At 44.9% G+C, this 20,250-nt stretch overlaps 1 protein-coding gene across 1 annotated transcript in view; it reads right to left on the minus strand.

The window, feature by feature from the left end:
• Positions 1-1,422: 1,422 nt before the first annotated feature.
• Positions 1,423-20,250, minus strand: part of ece2a (endothelin converting enzyme 2a) — a 314,068-nt gene continuing 295,240 nt past the window's right edge. The window contains exon 3 of the mRNA XM_041174932.1: positions 1,423-4,245. Within this exon, the coding sequence (XP_041030866.1) occupies positions 3,961-4,245 (285 nt within the window). The 3' untranslated portion in view covers positions 1,423-3,960. The remainder of the gene's footprint in view (positions 4,246-20,250) is intronic.

Consider the following 20,250-nt stretch of genomic DNA (forward strand, 5'->3'; position numbering starts at 1 on the left):
ACCCCTTCTCCACCCCGACTCCCACCCCCTCCCCCCATCCCCTGCTTAGTCCTTCCCTCTTCCTGACCATCAGACACCCTTATTTCTTCCGTCACCCTTAGTCCTTCCCCCCTCACGAATCTTTCCTCCAGCCTTACTTTTACCTCCAGCCTTACTCCTTCCCCTTTCCTGACTCGTTCAGATACCCTTATTTATTCCTCTTTCCCCCTTCACGACTCTTTCCTCAATCTTTACTTCTTCCTCCACCCTTAATCCCTCCTCTCTCCGCACTCCTTCTTCTCCCAGACTCCTTCCCCTCTCCTCACTCCTTCGCCTCTCCTAACTCCTTCCTTTACACCTTCCACCCCCCTTATCCCTACCCACTCAGTTGCCATCTTCTCTCCCATTACACCCTTCCCCTTTCCCAACTTTCCCCCGCGACACCCTCATTCCCCCCCAAGCTCAATCCCCTGACACTTTCGTTTCCGGCCCCCCTCCCCCTTTCTTTCCTTTCCTAGTCAATCCGAGGTGTTCCTCTCTCATCCTCCCGGTACATCTTCCTCTCCCAAACACAGCTGCACCATCATCCATTTTGAGCAGTCCCTAAACAGTGACTTTCCAACTTCTGTGAGCTGCTTCGCAGCAGAGCCATGTCCATGAGACTCCAGCCAACATGCCAAGGACACTCCTCCAGTCTGCTGTTGCTTTTGGGCTCTAGCATCTTCTGCTCCTCAGATGTCTGTGATGGCGGGGGAGGCGGTGGCATAAGTGGTATTCTCACTGGCCTAGTATTCCAGAGACCCAGGGTAATGCTCTGGGGCCCTGGGTTTGAATCCCACCACTGCAGATGATGGAATTTGAATTCAATAAAAATCTGGAATTAAAAGTCTAATGATGACCATGAAACCATTGTTGATTGTCGTTAAAAAACCCATCGGGTTCACTAATGCCCTTTAGGGAAGGAAATCTGCCATCCTCACCTGGACTCTGACTGACATGTGACTCCAGGCCCACAGTAAAGTGGCTGACTCTTAAAAATGGGATAGGCAATAAATGCTAGCCAGTGACACCCACATCCCACAAGCAAATAAAAAAAAATGTCAGCAAGGCCTGGTGTCAAGTGCTGACTTCTACACGTCACACTTGTCAAGACATGTTCGGCATTGGTGTGCAATTGGCGGAGGATTCAATGGGGGAATTGATTCTGGCAGGCTGGCCTCATAATGATATGCAGATATATCACAATGAGGTTCCTGGTGGGCTGAGTGGATGGTTGCAAGCTGGTTTCACGACATTGTGAAACCGATTTCTGGCCTTCATGCCATATTGTCCGCTCATGCCACCAAGTATGTCCAATGCCAGCAGGCACCTGCCTGGAAAGTCTTGCTTGACCAGCTTCATTAAGTTCTTTGAATAGGCACCAGAGAGAGCAGATAATAGTAATGCATTAAATGTAATTTATCTAGATTTTCAAAACATCATTAACAAATAAGGTCAGAGTAGGCGGAGTCAAGGTACAAGTAGCAGAATGGAAAGCTGCAAAAAGAAAAGAGTATTTATTCTGAAAGTGGGAAGTGACGTTCCATAAATTCATTCTGGGACCAGTGCTGTTCACATTTATGTTAATGGTTTATACTTTAGAATCAAAAATATCAAACTGGTGGATGACACAAAATTTGTGGGGGGATGAACTGTAACAAATTACAAGAACATTAATAAACTTGCAGAATGTGCATATAATTGGCAAATGAATTTCAACACAGATAAGTGTGAGGTATTACTTCGTGGTAAGAAAAATAAAGGGGTCACATATTACTTGAAAAATAAAAATCAGAATGGGGTAGAGAAGCAAAAGGATTTGAGAGTACAAATACATTAATCACTAAGAGTAGCAATGCAAGCTATTAAGGCCATGAAAAAGCCAAATCAAGCACTAGGATTTATTTCTAGAGGGATAGGAGTGAGAAGTAAATAAGACATGCTAAATTTACATCGCACCTTAGATTGAATTTGGAATACAGTTTATAGTTCTGGCCACCATAGCTTAAAAAAAGTATACAGAGGCACTTAAGAGGGTGCATAAAAGATTTGCAAGGATGATACTTGAACTGTGAGTTTATAAAGATTAGGGAAGGATGAAAAAGCTGGGCCTCTTTTCTCTTGAAAAATTCTCTTCGATAAGCTACAGAAAGTATTTCGACTTGAGGGGATGAGCAAAACTAGAGGGCATCAATATAAGATAGTCACCATGGAATCAAATTCAGAATTCAGAAGAAAATTCTTTACCCAGGGAGTGGTGAGGATATAGAATTCAGTACCACAAGGCATAGTTGAGGTGAACCATAGAGATGCATTCAAGTGGAAGCCAGATAAGCATATGAGGGAGAAGGAATTGAAGGTCATGCTGATATTTAGAGGAGGCTTGAGTGGAGTATAAACACAGGGATGGATTGGCTTGATTGAACAACTTGCTTTGGTGCTATGTATTCTATGTAGTCCTTTAATCTAACATGAATGGTACATTCTGTTTTAGAACTTGGCTCATGTGAGAGCACAGACACCAGGGTGAGGTTTGTGTAAGAGGTGTAGTAACGTGTTATAACTGCAAGAATTTTTGGGTCTGTGAGAGTGGCAAAATTCAGTTACTGGTCATTGGCTGAATCAAACACACATGACTCTCAAGTGAGCACTTAAAATTAGAGATATGTAGGTGGATTTTGCAAGGCTTGCATTTTACACATTCCGTAGTTATTTTTGGCAGGCCTTTGAAAACTTCATGTGGCCCTTCAGTTCAGAACTTCGTCCTACCCCACATTGTGTTCTCATTCATCACTCTGTGATTTCTGGCCTATATTGAGTGCGTCTCCCAACACCTCAAACATAAAATTCTCATCCTTGTTTTTAAATCCTTTCACAGACTTGCTCTTTCTTATCTGTGCATCATTCTCCAGCTTTACAATCTATCAAGTGTTATGTATTCCTCCAACTCGGTCTCTTGTGCACCTCTGCTCATTTTGACCCATGATTTCCAGAGATGGAGACGGATGTTGGGCATGAAGTGATTTAAACATGGGAATGAGAATTTTAAACAAGGGGTTGGGGAGACAGGAGCCATTGTAAATTATTGAAGACATTGGTAAGTGACTTGGTGTGGGATAAGGCACAGGCAATGGTTTTGAATGTGTTGAAATACAGTCTGTAGATTTTATTTATTTGTTTATGGGATGTGAATATTATTGACAAGGCCAGCATTTATTGCTCATTCCTAATGCTCTTGGGAAGGTAGAGGTGAGCCACCTTCTTGAATCACTGCAATCCATGTGGGGTAGGTACACCCACAATGTTGTTAGGAAAGGAGGCCCAGTGAAGAAAAAGCGATATATAGTCCCAAAAAGTTTACAATGAAGTGAATTGGGTGATAAAAGAATTCACCATATTAGAATATAGGTTGAAGAGGAGGCTGTTATAGACAAGGTGATACAATCTTATAAGGTGGAAGAAAAATAAAAATAAAAACATAAACAAGAGCTTGGGAGTCCAAATTGTGAGACTAAAACAAATGGTTGAGGAGCAGTGCAAATCCTGGGGCACACACACCAGCCCACATCACTTGTGCACTGCTTCCCTGCCCACCTAAGTCACTCACTCCGATTTCCTGCCGACCCAAATACCTTGTCAAAGAGTTTTTCAAAACTCGGAAAATGTAACTTTGATAGTAAAATAAATATTCAATAGTATGTGTGTGAGAGAGAGAGAAAGACTCAAGCTATTCTATTCTGCATTCTACACATTAATTATTTTTGGCAGATCCCTTGGGGGCTGTGCCCACCCTGGTTAAGAACCTCGTATTATGCCATGCCAGGTCAGAGCTCCTCAAACTAGTTTTTTTTACTGTGTACCAAATGTGAATTTCCCATTGGTAATGCTCTATTTGCTTAGATATTGGATTGTACACATCCTTTCCTGGAATTCATTTGCTAATTAAAATTCAATGTTATTCAGGTAGTCTTCATCCTCACTGATTTGGAGATAAGCTGTGACCTTGGGCTCTGCTCTCTGTAAATATTTATCTTCTAGTTCCTGATCACCAGAAGACAGGTTTTCTCCTTTGGTCATGGTATAGAAATGATAATGGAAATCAGTTCCATAGGTTTGGTGTTTGATGGACCACCTGTAATCTCTTTTGGCATAAAGCTGCTTCCGAAAATGAGGCTGTGCAAATGTGATGGAAATAAAGCGTCCTCCCTTCCGCAGAATGCGACTAATCTGAAATAAAGAAGGAAACACTTAGCAATCTTTTTTACAAATGACATGTTGTCCAATTTCTAGAAAACAAAGACATTGGGACTGTGTAGGTGTCATACAACACAATGGAGATGTTATGCAGTTTGAGACAAAACACCAATTTCAATGGAGTCATATAGCCTGCAACATTTCTGCTGACATTGTTTCATCATAACAGCAAGTACATGTACTAGGTGTAAAATAGTTTGTTATCTTCAGTGGATTACAGAGACAATAATTGATATCTAGGAGACATTCCAAGGCAATAACTGAAACATTAGAAAATATGCCATAAACCAGGAGAGAAGACAGGCTATCTAGTGTAAGAGAAATAATCTTGTGGATCCTTCAAGGCAAAGATGACCATGTTTTCATCTGGGGTGTTTGGTAGGGTTCTGGTGGGTACATAGGTGATTGCTAAGGCTGATCTATGCCAAAATGGTCTGTTGCAAATATGACATTAGGATGAGTTGCTGGCTCAGGATTTCCTCTTCTTGGGCAGAATCATCGGTGCCCGCTGGCGCGGGTGTGTTCAGTGGTATGAGTGGACAATACAGGGAGAAGGCAAAAATTGGTTTTATGACGTCGTGAAACTAGTTTGCGATTGTCCGCTCTGCCCGTTGTTGGTGGGCCACGTCCCCACCATTGGATATCAGGAACCTCATTGTAATACATCAGCATATAATTACAAGGCCATCCCACCAGACTCATCTCTCCAACCCCTCACCATCCGCCCACGTTGGCAGGAATACACGCTGGTGTAGAACACATCTTGACAAGTGTGATGTGCAGAACCTGGGGCTTACCTGGCAGGGCCTTGCTCAAATTGCAGACATCCAAGGATTAGGAGATGCTGGAGCTCAACAGCAACGGCACACTGGAGCAACATCCATGGCACGCTGGGTGGATTCTCATGGACACGGCTCTGCTGTGAAGCAGCTCATGGGAGTTGGCTAATCACCGTTGATGATCACAACGGTGATGGTCGAGGGAGAGAAACAGGTGTTGGGGGTGAGGTTGGGAGGGGGGGGAATGAAGGTGTCGGGGTGGTGAGTTTGAGAGGGGGGGGAATGCAGGTGTCAGGGGGATGAAGAGGGGGGAGCAAAGGTGTTGGGTGGGAGATTGGGAGTGGGGGAGGGAGTATGGGGATAATGGGGGAGAAGACAGCAACTGGGGAGGTAGGTTTAAGGGGTTGGAAGGTGTAAGGGAAGGAGCGTGGAGAGGGGAAGGAGTGCAAAGAGGGGTCCATGGTAGAAGGGAGTGTGGAGAGGGGAGAGAATCTTGGGGGAGGAGGAAGTGCAGAGAGGGGAGGGAGTCCAGGGGGAGAAAGGAGCATGGAGAGGGGAGGGAATCCGGAGAGAGGAAGGAGTGTGAAGAGGGGAGGAAGTAAGAGTGGAGGAAGGAGTAGGGAAGGGGGAAGGAGTAAGGTTGGAGGAAGAAGTGAGGCTGGATGGAGAAGGAAGGGGGGGACGATGAAGTGGAGGATGCGGGGGGTTGGGGGGTGGGGGGGGGTGGTGGGGAGGGACGTGTTCCAGAAGAGAAGGGGTTCGAAGAGGGAAGGGTTCTGGGGGGAAGGGGTGCGAAGGGGGAAGTGGTGTGAAGAGGGAAGGGGTCTGGAGGGTAGGGGATTTGCAGGTGGGAAGGAGAAGGTCTGGAGGTTAATATGGACGTGGGTGGGATTTTCGGGAAGGAAGGGAACGTGTATGCTCACCTGCACATCCCTGAAGGAAAAGGGTCGCGGCTGGTAGGTCACGGAAGGAAGGTAGAAGGTGATGATGGTGGGTTGGGGGCGGGGCAACTGTGATGGGGGAAAGGAATTGGGTGACTGGGGGAGGGAAAAAGGCAGGGGAGCTGACGACAAAGCAAATCCAGACCATGCTGTTCAAATCGAAACTGAAATGGCAGAGCTGGTGGGGAAGATCAGGTGTTGCATGGGAGTGTGATCACTGGAGAGGCGGAGATGCAGGTCAGCTCAGATGGACAACTGAAAGCGAACCCCAGCAGGCAGCATTCAAGATGATCAGGACATTGAAGTAAATGTGATACATGAAGGATCCACGTGCTTGCACAAATCTCCGAAAGGCTCTGCCATACACACTTTTCCTCCCAGAATCACTCGTGGGCCAGCTGCTCCTTCTGTGGTGAGAGAGGATGAGGCTCACAGGCAAAGGGGGAAGAGGACAGCCTTTGAGGTTCCTGAGTGGATGACCCAGGGGTGTCCAGCTCCTGCTCCTCCATCGTTTAGGTGCCCGAGGGCCCTGGCCTGACTCATTGAGGGGAAGGAGCACCCAGAGGGACGTTGAGGTGCCCCATTTCCCTCCCGTGTTGCCACTACAGGAACTCACCCATGGCTCCCATGATGGAGTGCAGGTCTGCACATACCTCTGCGTTCTGCTGAATCAGGGTCTCCACGGGGTCTGCCATCCTCCCCTGGAGACCTCTATGTGGCCACTACTGCATCAAAAAGATGGTGGATGCACTCCTCTGACTCTCATGCCACTCTGTTGATGACTTTCAACAGCTCTGCATAATGTTTCCCCCGCCTTCTGCTGACTCTCCAGGATGAGTTGGAAGGCCAAATCCAGAGGTTCATCATCTGACTCGGGCCTCACAGATGCCTCTTCCCCAGCAGTCCTCCGAATGCTGGAGAGCTTGGCTGAACCTGCCTCCTCCTGCTGCGGACATGTGTCCCTGCGATGACCACCAGATTGTGAATCCGAACCTGCTCTAGATCTAGGTCCTACTGAGGTGTGTGTCTCTGTGTTGGTAGTGGGTGTGGGTAAGCACTGTGACAGGTCTTATGGGCTGCTTATTTCCACCTTTTCACTGGAGGAGGTGTCCTCTTGGCTGCCGAGGAGGACTTGGATGGAGCTGAGGGACTGGCTGACTGAGAGTGCTAGTTCGTTGACAGGGCTCCACGTGAACCAAAGTAGAGATCATAGTGCATGGCAGCAGAGTCAGAAGCAGGAGAGAATGCCCTCACAGTTGCGCTGAGGGAGGGATGATATGCTGCAGGATCCTCAGGTGGGTGATCGCTGCCGACCCCACCGTCGCCCCAGGCAGGGTCCACATCCTCACCATTCAGCGTGATGGCACACTCCTCAAAGTGAGTGAGGGGCCTAATGTGGGCCACTCCACCCCAGTTCTGGGACCTCTCCCTGCCAATGTGAGCAGGCTTCTCCGGCATGAAAACAGATGGAGAGATTGTGAACAGGACACATGGAACTGCATGGAATGTTAGTGTGGTGAGCGGAGCCATGGACAGGATGAGGACGCTAGCTCGAGAGGGTATGAGCCTGATGTAGATGTGAGGGTATGAGAGTTCTGGTGTTGTCCCTTGAGGTGTGAGATCTCTGTGGACATGTGGTGTGTTTGTGAGTATGTTAGTTGAGAGTGGTGAGAAGAGTGAGTTAACCTGGCAGAATGGATGAGGCCATTCATCCTGTAGTGGCACTGGGCGGCTGTCCTCTTGCAGGGCATTTGTGCAGATCACTGCTGCCACTGTCTACTATGCTGGATTGGTGATGCTACTGCCCATCCTGTGGCCAGAGCGGGGGTAGAGGACACCATGGCGGGTCTCCACGGCATCCAAAAGGCATTCCAGTGACACGTCATTAAACCTGGGGGCTGCAATCTTTTTGCCTTTTGTGGATGTCTTCCCTGCAATAGTTGTGGGCTGGAAGCACTGATGTGCGTGTGCGGCTGTACTTTGAATATGGCATGGCGGGCGAATGACAGCCTGCCCGCCATGGAAATGGTGAGTTTCCTAGGAATGTATAACTAATACAGTGGGTTTGGGACGATATGGCATGAAAAGCCGCCATTGCGGCTGGCAGGTAAAACATTGTTTTACCCGCCCAATACTGCGCCTAGTGCAAATCTGGGACAATTATAGCCCTTGTGTTTTCTCTCTATCTTTGATATGCCCTTGCTTTGAGGCCAAAGGCCTAAGGTCTTGAAAGTAGGTCAGCACCATGTTGTGAAAAATAAAAAATATAATAGAAATTTATACATTTTTCTTCTAATTAAAGATGCAGCCATATAAATGGAGTAATATAAATTAATTATTGTTAAGAACCAGAATTGTTCAATGTTCAAACACCAACAGGATCAGATAAATGTTTTCAAGAACACTCAAGGAAATAAGGTTAGAAGTAAAGGTCTAAAGCACCACCTTGGTCATTATTGGTCTGTTGTACTGACGTCAGTTGCAGGGAAAATATTAAAGTTTATTATGAAACAATGATTCAAAGTGTAAAGCAAACAATTTCAGTCCAACAAAAATCTAAAATTTTATGGAATTTTTCATTTCTTTGAGGATACAACAGGACGATAATGGTAATGTGATGAGTGTTATGTACCGTGACTTGCTGAAGGCACTTCATGTTCTGTTAACCCAGCTAAAAATAAAACTTTTTTTGATAAGGGAGAAACTGTTAATCAGGCAAATAAATTCACTAAGTAACAAAAATTAATAGTTGTGGTCAATGCTTGTAGGGTTGATCAGACAGCTATGAGCAGATGATTGTCCCAGGGATTAATTGTGGAATGTCTTGTTGTTCATCATATTCCTAAATAATATTTAAAGTGTTTACAGTAAGTTTGCAGATGGCGTAAAGTTGTACTGAAAGAAAGATACACAGAGGCAAATAATTATAGGTCCATCACCATTCATAATATGACATATATAACGATACAGCCTACTGCAGGAATTGAACACCATGCAGACTTGGGACAGCAAATTACATGGTACATATTGCACCACTTGTGCCAGAGAATGACCATCTCCAACAGAAAGGCCCAAACATCTCTCTTGATCTTCAAATATACACCATCACTAAGACCCTCACCGTCAATATCCTGGGTGGGTCACCACAAATCCCAAACATAACTGGACGAGCCATATTAACACATGGCATAACAGCAAAGTGCACAGATCAGTGGTTGTCCTCCTAACCCCTCAATTCCTTTCCATTGGCTACCAGGTTCAGCCCAAGGGTGTGATGAAACACTTACCGCTCACCTGGATGAGTGCAGCCATAGCATTCAAGAAACTCAATATCATCGAAAACAGATTAGTCCATTTGATTGGCACCTTTGTCTCTGAATTCCACCACCAGTGCACTGTGACTGCACTGTATGTGATCTATGTGAAGCACTGTAGTGAATCACCAAGTTTTCTTCAAGAGTATCTCCAAACCTTGCACTTGCCAACATCAATCTATTTATGAGCAGCAACATGGGCAGAATTTTGAGGTCAGGAGCAGGCACAATCGGCAGGCCTGTGAGCGGCTGGAAAAGTTGCCGCTGCCTGCGATCGGCCCCTGAGCCTGGCGGGAATGGCGGCTCCCCAATGATCGGGAAGGGGTGGACCTGTTGGCCACTGGATCTAATGACAATCCAGCGGCCAGTTTAAAATTGGCACAGTCAGCTACTGGAAGGCTGCCAGTGACGAAGAAATCTTCAATGTTGTCAACAGGAAATTATGGCTTCAAGTGCAGCTGCAGAAGACAGGCAGTTCGGGTGGGCACTCCCCCCATCCCCCCCGGTTTTCTGATGAGTGCCTTGCAGTCCTCCTGGAGGAGGTGGCTGCCAGGAGGGACACCCTTGTTCCCAGGGATGGAAGGAGGAGGCCACTGCACTTTACAAGGAGAGCTTGGGAGGAGATGGCAACACTGGTCAGCAGCCATGATGTTGTGCGATGCACCTGGGTCCAGTGCCGCAAGAGCTTTAACGACCTGCTGTGCTCAGGAAGGATGAGTACCGTGTTGGCATGGATCAGTGTGTTGAGGTGTTAAGATCTGACCGTGCCCCCACCCCATGGAGCTCAGGGGTGTTAGGGTCTGTGTGCCAATGACACCAGAGCTGACTAAGGGGGTAAGTCCTAGCTGCTTGGGCTAAGTGCCTTGCGGCTTGAGGGCCATAACTCAGATGTGCCCTGAAAGATGCTCCTCTAATGAGGTTGGCCAGGCTGCAACGGCACTGCAAGTAGACTAATCCATGCTTCTCTGTCCTTTCAAAAGAAGACTGCCCATAACAACATTGAAAGTTCATGGACCGGCAGACACCCCCAAAACCTAATCCTCACAAGGTACGAACAGGACATGTTGGAACTGGAGAGATGCCATGCACCTTGGTCAACCGGCAGCGGATAGGCTGGGAAGTCAGACCTAGGTAAGAGGGCAGTGCATAGAGGTGAGAGTTTAAGATGGTGCAAACATTCTTGTGTAGTCTCATCATTGAAGGGAGCCTCAAAACCGGATTCCCCATGGATCATTGAAAGACGATGGCACCATGATGCAGATCTCCATGGTCTCACCAGGATGCCTGGCATGCACAGTGACAGTGTGATGAATTAAACTAATGACATGTTATTGTTCTCCCTTAGATTTGCCATGATGCACCCAATTGCAGGGCCCCAAAAATCCACACGACGCCAGAGGACCTCCAGGCTCCAGATGCACCTGCGTCACACCTGCTTCTCTGAGCCAGGCACCAGAGCAGAGAACAGCACCTTGGTGGGCATTAGATCGGCGGCTAGAACGTCGGTGCACAGTGGTGTGGGCACTTCATACTCACTTGAGGTGCAGGCGGAGGCCGAGAGTGTCCAAGGCGTCAGCAATCGGAGGGCTGCTGGAGACCAGAACGATGCTGAGTCAAAGGCAGATGATAAGCCTCTGGAGTCATCCATTAGGCGGCAGATGCTAGATGTCCAGTGAGATGTGCGGGAGGATCCAGCGGAGAACCATGAGGGTATGTGTGTCATGGTCTCTGTTATGGAGGAGTCCATGCGGAGCATCAGCATTTCATTGACCCTCATGGAGAAGCAACTCCAGGAACAGAATCAGGGGTTCCTTGGGACATGCTCGGGCATACAAGCCCCCACACAGGCACTGACCTCAGGTGGTCGCTGTCAGTGTGGGAGATGGATGAGGTACCCAGTATCCCAGCTAGGTGCCCATCCATCAAAGACGAGCAGGGAGTCCAGAGCGACCTCATGTTGGCGCATGAGCTGCCTGTCATCTCTGCAGGCTCCTCTCAGGGCACTTTGGATGACAGCAGCAGCTCCTCTGCCCCTTTACCAGTGACCGTGGCATCCAATGAAGCTGCGGCAACTGGCGAGATGCCAGCCATGGCATTGACTGCTCCCTCCCAGGCGAGGCCACCACATTCTCCACTGGCCAGAGGGCAACCGCCAAAGTAATCAAGGCCAACAGGGCAGCAGACTGTCTCCAATGCTGCTGCCAGCGAGGAGGGAGCACCAAGACATAGCACACACAAACGTGAGTTTAGGCACCATGAGCACAAGAAGGACTGGTCATGGGTGATATTCTGTTGTGCAATGTTTTGTTTATGTGTACTGGACTGGGGTTGAAGCCCAGGGAAGGCTCTGTTAATTTGTTTGGACTGTCAAAATGAGATAAATTTTCTTTCGTCGTAATGGCCTGAGTATGCTTCACCTTTTTTATTTAATGTGGTGTAGGGTACGCCAGTATGTAATGCTGGACATGGGCGGCTCTAAACCTTATTGCACAAGCACTGAGTGGATTTTGGGGTCGAAGGAAAGCGTCATTTCAGACATCTGGGATGGAGGCGGCAGCCCTGGCAGGTGGTAGCACATATTTGGCAGCCTAGCTGAAGGACCATTAGATCAAGACGTCCCTGGTGCCCCTGCCTCCCTGGAGGTTACTGAGGTCTGCCTCCACACCCTCAGCATTCTCCTCACCATGCTCCTCTTCCGACTCACTACTGGATTCATCAACTGTGGCCTGTGCAGCTGTGTCAACATCCTCTTCCTCGAGTGGGTCCCCTCTTGCCAGTGCCAGATTATGGAGAGCGCAGTACGCGACCACTATCAGTGACACCCGCTCTGGGGGGTATTGTAGTGCTCCCTCTGAAAGGTCCAGGCATTGGAAGTGAACCTTCAGAAGACCTATGGTCCTCTCTACCACTGCTCTTGTGGAGGCATGGTTCCTATTATACCACTGCTCTGCTTTTGTTCTTGGGTGGCAGAGAGGTGTCATAAGCAACCTTTTCAAGGGATAGCCCTTGTCACCTAGCAGCCAACTGTCCAGTCAGGCTGGAGCACTGAAGAGCCTCGGCACCTGGGAGCACCTCAAGATGTACACATCATGGAAGGTGCCAGGGTACCTTGCACAGACTTGCAGAATATGCATCCGATGGTCACTGGACATTCTGGAGTGGAATCCCTTCCTGTTAACAAAGGCACCTGGCTGACCCACTGACGCCTTGATGGCCACATGTGCACAGTCAAATGCACCCTGGAAGCAGGGGAACACAGCAATCACTGCAAAGCCTCTAACTCGCTCAGCCTGGCAAGCCTCGTCCATATGGAAATGAATGAAAGTCAATACCCGCCTGAATAGAGCTTCTGTCACCAACTTGACGCAACCATGGACAGCTGATTGGGACACTCCACACAGATTCCCCACTGAGCCCTGGAAAGAGCCGAAGTTGAGGGCCACTGTAACCTTCAGAGCCACTGGCATGGGGTGTCCACCCACATAGTTGGAGGTGATCTCAAGCCCAATCATCTGACAAATGGAGGTCATGCTCTCCCTTGAGAGGCAGGGCCTCCTTCAGCATTGCACCTTGGACATATTGAGCTAGCTGCATCACCACCTGTAAATCCTGGCAGCAGGATAGTGGCGTCTTCTGCAGCCCCCAACACCTTGGACTGCTGGCCCTGCGCCCCTCATGCCTGCGCCTCTCTTTCCACAGGTCCCCCACCATGCAAGCTGCATTGGGACACCTGGCCTCCTCTTCCCTTCTGCCCCTTTCTTCCTCCTCAGAGGAGGTGCCTCCAGCAGAGACCATAATCCCCATTACCAGGGTTATAGAAGGCTGTCTGATATCTGGAAGGGTCCACATGATCTGAATCCTCCAAGGACTCTGGAGACACCAAGGAGACCTGAAATGAAGCTTGGAAATATTAAGAATGTAGCCCTGAACAGAGATGAAGCTGCCAAGTACCAATAACTCACCAGCGGCAAACTATCTACCAAACTCCTCACTACTCACACTGGCAATGCTGCTGACACGTTTACCCTGCCCGTGGATGAGGTTTCGCAAATTGTTGGCTGGCCGCCTGCCCGTTTTGCCCATGCAACGAGCTCGAAATTGCATGGGCAACATAAAATCAGCGTCAATTGCTTTTTTAATGGCCTAACTGGCCTCTTATTTAATGGCCAGCGTGGCTCCAGCATCTATGTGTACCTGCCGACCAAAATATTGCATGAGCGCAGGATGATGTCAGGACGCTCACCCGACATCATCTTGCCTGATTTTACATCCGCCCGATCGGCGTAAAATTCTGCCCCTTCATTTCCAAGTTATACACTGTCTTACTTGGACATTTATTGTCATTCCTTAATCTCGGGATCAAAATCCCAGAATTTCCTCCCAGCACCATTGTGGAAGTAGTAGTTTAAGGAGGCATGCCACCATTTTGAGAGACTCAGTATCGGTAATTATTGTAGTCACCCATTTCACAAGAATAAAATTAACAGCTTAATCTCAACTGGATCATAAAGAAATATAAAAAGGTACTAACAATACCAATTATGATTTTTCAATGAAAAGTATATAATTGCATGGAATTATTCAGAAAAATCATATACAGATATAACAGTTGTCCAATCATTAAAATAGTCACCCACAACTTTGAGCAGTAATTGCAAAGTCAAATATAATAATGAAGTGTATAAATCATAGAGTAACTGAAACTGAATCAATTCCTGATTTAACAATTGTAGTTAACAAATTTGTAATTAACAATTGTAGTTAACAATTTGGGTTAGCAAAGAACAAGAAACAGCCAGATCTGGCTGAAAAAGAAGCAGTTTGTGAAATATAACCTGGAAGATGCAGTAAACTAGCTGGGTTAAGTTATTTTACATTTTATATCGTACATCTATGAATCCAAAATTTTAGATCATTGCTTTAAAAGTTACTGTGATATTTCAGTATTTTACTTTTTAATCTTTCAGCATTTTTAGAAGTATATTAAGGGCTAAACTTGCAGCAATGCGTCTAACTATGAATAAACTTTACTTAAGTTTTGTGAAAGGTACTTGGAGTACTCAGACAGAAGGCTATCAAAATTAGTTATTTTTGTAATGGAGAATTCAGTATATTCTGTCATATCTTCACAACTACTAAATTTAAGGCTTAAAATTATTAGACTTGGGGAGTTGTGAGATCAGGGAGCAGCTGGAGTGGGTGGGGGCAAGTGGAGGTGTTGTAGGAGGGGAGGTGAAGCTGTCTGGGGTGGTGGAGGAGAAGGTGGAATTAGACAGGGCAGAGGAGGGTGAACATGGAACGATGAGCTGGCTTCTTGAACTGCTGCAGTCCTTGAGATGTAGGTACACCCACACTGCTGTTAGGAAGGGAAACAAAAACTGATACATAAAGCTAATCCTGGCTGCAAGTCCATATTCTGAAAGACAATTGCACTGTAACACAGTGGCAGCCCTGAACAATCTGCAACACTGCTCCCTCCACCACCACCAGCCTTGGAGCTCTCAGGGGCCACCTCCCTAACAACAGTGTGGGTGTAGCTACATCTCAAGGACTGCAGTGGTTCAAGAAGGCAGCTCACCACCACCTTCTCAAGGACAATTAGGGATGGACAATAAATGTTGGCATTGCCTGCGACATCCACATCCCATGAGTGAATAATAAATAATATTGGACCTAAAATTGAGAGACTTGGACCTGGAATTTTTGTATGAATTTCCCTGATTTTCCTCCTTATCATTAACAGAAAATCAGGATAAACCTCAAAGAAACAGCGTTGTTTTTTGATGGGATCCAGAAAGATCTACACCAAACATACAGTGAAGGATTAGGAGATCGCCATGCAAATTCTAAACCCATTTATTAGTGATGCCACAAGAAGAACTTTATGGGTGAATACCTATTAGTGATGGTCCAGGAAAGAACCCTATGGATAAGTACCTATTGGTATGTACAAGAAACCGGACCAATTCACGATGATATATATCAGTAGAGTTGCCACACTGTATGTCTGAACTTCTAAATGCTAAAATAAATTCAATACAATAAGGGAGTTGTTACAAAGCTACAGATTTTGTGATAAAAGATCTTTATGAAACTCTATTATATCTGTTTATTGCAATTCATGGCTGATATCATGCCGAGAAATGGGTTGGTCCTGTTCGTCATGATGAGTCATTCTGTTACGGCTGCAGCTTTTATTCACAGCAGTCTACCACTATCTCACCCCCTTCCACTCCATTCCCTCCTCTAGGTGACAACTGATTAATGGATGTTCTTTGAAATTGATGACTCTCTGTTAGCCCCAGAGTTCCTAACCGGTCCACAGTGCTGTCAATTTCACTTCCTGAGATCTTATTGCCTGATCTCTATCACAACGCAAGAAATGCTGCTAAAGAGCTGAAAAGAACATGCTTTCTATTCGATAGCACAGGCAATACTCAATGACATGCCAAGTAGGCAGTTGCAGAACCCATGGCTGCCTGGGATTAAATAACTGTTGTTGGGAGTTAAAATAACATCTGGATTGTTTTGTCGCAGTCCCACTCTGGAGGGGCTTTTGAAAACAAAAACTGATACATAAAGCTAATCCTGGCTGAAAGTCCATGTTATACCGGGCAATTGCACTGAAACAATCTGTAACCTGGACCCACCTTACCCCCGCCCACCACCCCCAACAACACCTTGTAGCTCTCAAAGACCACATGTGAGTAAATGCCTTCTGGGGTCCAACACAGGGCAAAACTTAAATGAATACTATGTATTCTATAGCTAATACTATAGCAAATGAGCAAATAGCAATTGGATTATTTGTCTTAACCATAAATTGGCTTGTGGGCATTAGGGCACTGACTTTCACAGTGCATGTGGCACTACTGTACAATTTATTCAGCAGCATATGCTATGTTGTAAGAAGAATGGTTTTTTAAACTGTACAGGGATTGTAAGGAAGCCAATGGACACAAAGAAGTAAGTTTTATTGAGGAAATAATGCATTCTGACTGTCAGAGAGACAACAATCCTACACAGATATGAGAATGGATAAATATTTATTTGATTACACTTGAAGAGGAAGTATTTTTGCAGTTTTACCTCATGAGATTTATAGGTGAGACAGAGTCCATGATAGGGTAGGTTGTAAATATTCTATGGAAGTAGCTAGTTTAATAGGCTCAATGACCCTTTCTTTTTAGTAATTAAATCTGTCTTTTATAATACTTCTTGCAGAATAATACTTTCTATTACAGAGTCAGCTTTATGATATCCCAGTGCAGATACCGAAAATATCAAACAGTTGAAGGTGAGCTTATTAAAATCAGGTTGCCGCACCAACACATGCTTGTGATACTGGATGGATGTTAGTGAACAATCCTTAGAACTCTATGACTTTAAGTGACTATCAAATGGAAAGGGGTGAATCATGCGTACAGTTTTTTTTTTCCACTTGTTTAATCATCAATCCATATGGCTGCATTCACACCATAGGATATTTACATTATTTCAATCTGCATTTATTTATTTATTTTAAATGAAATGCCTTTTGTTTAGTGTTTGTGTGTGACAAATTTTGGTTTCTTCCTGACATTCTAAAAGTCTTTTCGATACTGTGTGTCACCACAGAATCACTGTACCACTTTCGCGTGTTGCTTTCTGCAAAGCTTCTCGGTAACACTTATTAAATGCAGCAAATTGTAGGCAGGTTTACTCCACCAAAGTGACTGGGCCAGTCTTCATCCATGATCAAATTCCAGGTCCGGCTCAGCCAGCCTGACTTCATCTTTCAACAGATGCAGCAGATTGTGGATAAGTAATTTAAGACAAAGAGAAAATAGTTGACTAGCTCCAAACTAGGTACAAATACAGAAATGTTGAAAGTTGTTAAACAACAATTCTTAGAATTGGGATCAATTCTATCTCCTGTATTTGTGTCTCTTTCAGACAAGTACTGAACAATCTTGCAATGCTTTATATTTCAGCTCCCTGTCCTTAAGAACACGCCTGCTTCACAATCTCTTGCAAATTTTTAATTGACCTGCCAATCAAAGCCAGTGTTCTGATTTGCAATTTGACCTGTAACTGACTGCCAATTCATTTCAAGAATCCACAACAATCACATGCTGAAGGCATCGGGATCATAGCTCTGACTGCACATTTCTTGCCACTGCAATAGATATAATACACACAAAAGTAAGAAAAATATGTAATTTACAGGACCAGCTGTGTGCTAAGATGCCTAAGCTCCATCTATGCTTCCAATTGATTTTACTGAAATCTCAATGAATTTCACAATAATAAACAAACACCAGCAATGGGATCTCAAATCATATTGTAACTATGCTCAAAATGCAAATTCTTGCATTTGTTGTGTATGCCTGATGACCAGTGTCCAGTTCTTCAGCAAGGAGCATGACTGCAGTTAGTAAGAACCTCAACTGTGAGTTTATCTTTGTAAAATAGCGAGCTGAGCCTTTGAACTGGTAGAATTTGTACCCTGGCGATAACATCAGGCATCTAAAAGCTAGTACCCATTCACACATAGTTGGGTTAACTATTGACCAGTCTAAGCTGTTAGCAGCTAAACTGTATTCAATTACAGATTTTGAAAAAAAGGAGGAGCAATATATTTTGTAATATTTGATGATGAAATTAATATACAATACTCCAGCTTTCAACAACAAAAAGAGAATGTGCCACATTTTGAGGAATTGTTATACTACAGATTGCTAGATGGGTTTGAACTGAGGCACTTGTACAAGCATGTAAAAACCAAAAAAGGCACATTAAGCTTTAACAGACTATGGCATTGCATAAGAATTACAGTGAAAAGGTATAGCAGAACGAAGAAATGAATTATGGATAAGCCATCATTATTTAGTGGCAGGTACACTGGGAAGTTGCTTTAGTTGAGGGCAGAATAATTGACATCAGAGGCTTCAGTCTTCTTCTCTTGCTATTAAATAGATGCTGGGAATCTGCCAAACCTCAGCACTGTTGGGACATCAACTGTAGGTTTTTAAAGTGGTTTGATCTCTGCGCTTTTAATCTTGTAGGGCTTCATTATGCTGAAAACTGACTTAGAGAAATATGAAAGAATAAAAGACAGTTTGTCCCAACGGAAGCTTCATATCAGAAATGCTGCCCACATTTGGACCTTCACCTGTTTGAATTTTCTCATATTTACTAAACAGACCTTTAAAATCAATTACATTTAGTTAGACATTTTTACTTTTCAATTAGTTAAGATTATTAGAGAGAAGCCTTTATACCAAGACACACAATATATCTCAAGAAAACTCCTTGCTAATGTTGTCAGGTTGCCAAGTCTGGAGGTATATGTAGTTGAATATAAACCTTTTATTGATAACTCATAACTATATACCTCTCCAAGATGCTGTCTCTATGCTGGCTTCTTCCAGACTCTGCTACACACAGTCTACCATCATGTGGCTCTCTACATCAATATGTGGGCGGTACTCTGTCCTTAGTCCCACACTAACCCTTGCTTTGCCTGAACACCCTTTTACTACACCTCCCCCCAAGTCCTTATCCAAATATATTTACAATACAATCTTCTTTACTTGCTACCCCTTCTCCTGCAACCCCCTTCAAATCTCTGACTTAACAAATTCAGACAGTCTGCAGCCTTGACAATTCTTCCAGATCTCGTTCTGTCATGTTTGAAGGAATGGTAATTTCAGTTGTTTTGGGTAGACTTTGTCGGTTTGGTGTTGAAATTCTAGTACTCTTGTGTTTCTGTTTTTCACTATACGTAATAGATACTTCTGATACTTGAAGTTCATCAAGTTCTAATTTTTCATTGGTGAACTCATCTTTCGTCCGTGAACGTTAGTTTTCTGCATTGAATCGTTTTCCACATTGAACCGTTTTCCCTTAGCATTGTTTAATTCCTGTGTGCTATCCTTCAAGCTCACATTCTGTAATTTTACTTCTGCTAATTGTTTCTGAGACTCTTCATGATCCTGTGTGAGAACTTCTATTTTCTCTTGCAACTGTTCAGCATTTTTTTGACATGCTAGGTTCTTGATTTTCATTTCAGCCATTTCATTTTTCAACAACTCAATGATTCTCAGTACATTTGAGGCATCTAGTGCTTCTTTTTTCTAGTTCCTTTAGCTTCAGCTTTGGATTTGCATTTTATGATCTTATTTCTGTCTTCTTTCTCTGTCTGCAGCAAAGCTTTGTCCTTGTCCTTTATTTCGGTTTCACCGTTGGCCAGGTCTGTCTCTGGTGAAGTCTTAATTTGTTTCAGTAATTGTGCTACTCATGCCTTCATTATCCACTCGGAGCTTGGAACATTTAGTGGTTTTTCCTTTCAGTGCCTCCATTTTTCCATTCAGCTGATTCTTCAGCTCTTCAGTCGCTTTCTTTCCTGGCTTCCTCTGAGAATATTGAACATTGCTGAGTCTCTGCCAAATGGTTCTTAGGTTTGTTCAGTGACATTAAATTAATTTTGCTTCTCTTCGTAATTTTCCAGAGGAACAAACTTTGACCTGAGGGATTCTTGTAGTGCATGAAGGTCCTCCAACAGATTTTCCTTTTCTTTGCGAAGCTCAATTGCTTTGCCTTGAGTTTTCTTATAATTCAGTAGAGTCTCCTTGAGATTTTTCTGTTCTTTTATTCTGCTCTTCAAGACAGTCTTCATTTCTTCCTGCTGCTGAAGGGTCATGTGCTCTTTTTGAATTTGATCTTGAAGGATGATTAGCTGTTCTTTCAACTGTTTCTTTTCTTGTTGACCTCTTGCCAACTAATGCTGCACTTCAGTGCACTGCTTTGTCACTACTGATAGTTCCAATGCAGGTTTTTCTGAAGTAGTATGCAACATCTTTTTAAACTCCCCCTGTTTTCCAGGGTTACAGATTGATTCTTCAAAGAGACTTTCAGGGCAGCAACTTTGAGTACCTTTTCTGTCTGCTGTTGTGCCTGGCT

The sequence above is a fragment of the Carcharodon carcharias genome, chromosome 2, assembly GCF_017639515.1.
Source record: "Carcharodon carcharias isolate sCarCar2 chromosome 2, sCarCar2.pri, whole genome shotgun sequence".
NCBI lineage: Eukaryota > Metazoa > Chordata > Chondrichthyes > Lamniformes > Lamnidae > Carcharodon > Carcharodon carcharias.